The sequence below is a fragment of the Hipposideros armiger genome, unplaced genomic scaffold (assembly GCF_001890085.2).
Source record: "Hipposideros armiger isolate ML-2016 unplaced genomic scaffold, ASM189008v1 scaffold_413, whole genome shotgun sequence".
Classification (NCBI taxonomy): domain Eukaryota; kingdom Metazoa; phylum Chordata; class Mammalia; order Chiroptera; family Hipposideridae; genus Hipposideros; species Hipposideros armiger.
Genome location: NW_017731763.1, coordinates 1,651,771 through 1,653,117, shown reverse-complemented (window position 1 = coordinate 1,653,117; position 1,347 = coordinate 1,651,771). Strand labels below are relative to the sequence as shown.

Below are 1,347 nucleotides of genomic sequence, written 5' to 3'. Positions count from 1 at the left end.
ATCTGTTGGTTTTGAATAGGAATCATTTATTAAGATACACACATACACAAAGTATGTTTTTATGAATTATTTTCATCAGTGCTTCACTACTATGAACCTTATGAAAAACAAAAGAACAAAACGGGTGAGGAACATGGTAACATGTACATCTATGCCTGCGTCTGCCTTCTAAGACCCCTGTGTTGTTTCTGCTTGGGAAGTGTATGGGTTTGCGCCCGTATTTTGCTCACGCAATACTCACGTTGTTCGATCGCAGAGACACGCGGCCACCGCACCGGGCGCAGAATTTGGTGCGGCAGTAGGAGCAGAGATGGCCACATCCATCAGCAAACTTGGTTTTATGACAGATTCCACAAGTCGGAGCATCGTCTTTGTGCTCGCCTTGGTAACGCCGTGCTTCTTCCCCTATTTTTCTCACTTGTTCTTTATAACTTTCAAATTGCTGATGCAATCTCCTGGCAAAAGAGAAAATGGTAGCAGACTAAGTAAATGACGGAAGACAAAAACAGTTTTTACCTAACAGGATAGAAGTATAGCTATTTGAACTAAGGCAACTTATACAAAGAAACTTGCCCCACTAATCTTATCTCCAAAAGTAAGAAATGTATTTACATGCCTTCTATTAGTCCCGATTTTGCTTAGCACTGAGCCATGTATAAGTAGACGCTATATAATCACTCTGTTTCCAACAGTGGAATTTATGTATCTACTCCATTCTTTTACTTCTTCCAGACAGGTGCCTTTCATAGCATTTCAACTGGGACTCAACACTTTACACTCAAGTGTGTATATAACTGAAACAAAATTCATACAAGATATTTAGCCTAACTACATAGTAGGATGTACTCTGATAGCTCCTATCTTATTCTAAGTTCAATACTGATTACTATTTCTAAAAAGTTTGTTTCAGTAAATTAATTTTATGACCCACTATTTAAGCATGATACATACTTGGAAAAAGACTACATTGCTAGACAATCTGTCTTCCACAAAATCTTCCTTTAGCCCCATTCCTGGACACCATTTCTTTTGCATCAACTATTTCATACAGTACACAGAATGTTTGCTTATACATTATATTTGAGTTTGCTAGTTCTGAGTCACATTACAAGTTCTAAACCACACCTTGCAAATATTCAGATTTTTACATAACCCACTTTTGCTTGACCTCTCCCTAGGTTATATGTATAAGGGTTGCTACTACTCTTTATTGATAACTATTGGTGGTAGTGGTAGGACAACCGAACTTGTTGAAGCAAACCATTTCCCACAAGAATATTCACATTTAATATGATTCAAGTCTCCTCCCCTCCTCATCAGCCCAAATCTCTCAATCTTAAATTGTTA

At 37.8% G+C, this 1,347-nt stretch overlaps 1 protein-coding gene across 2 annotated transcripts in view; it reads right to left on the bottom strand.

The window, feature by feature from the left end:
- The window catches only part of LOC109394155 (regulating synaptic membrane exocytosis protein 1-like), a 213,392-nt gene that overhangs the window by 2,760 nt on the left and 209,285 nt on the right, over positions 1 to 1,347 (bottom strand). For both annotated transcript variants that reach the window (XM_019663979.1, XM_019663980.1), the window contains one exon: positions 242 to 455. In XM_019663979.1, the coding sequence (XP_019519524.1) occupies positions 242 to 455 (214 nt within the window). The remainder of the gene's footprint in view (positions 1 to 241; positions 456 to 1,347) is intronic.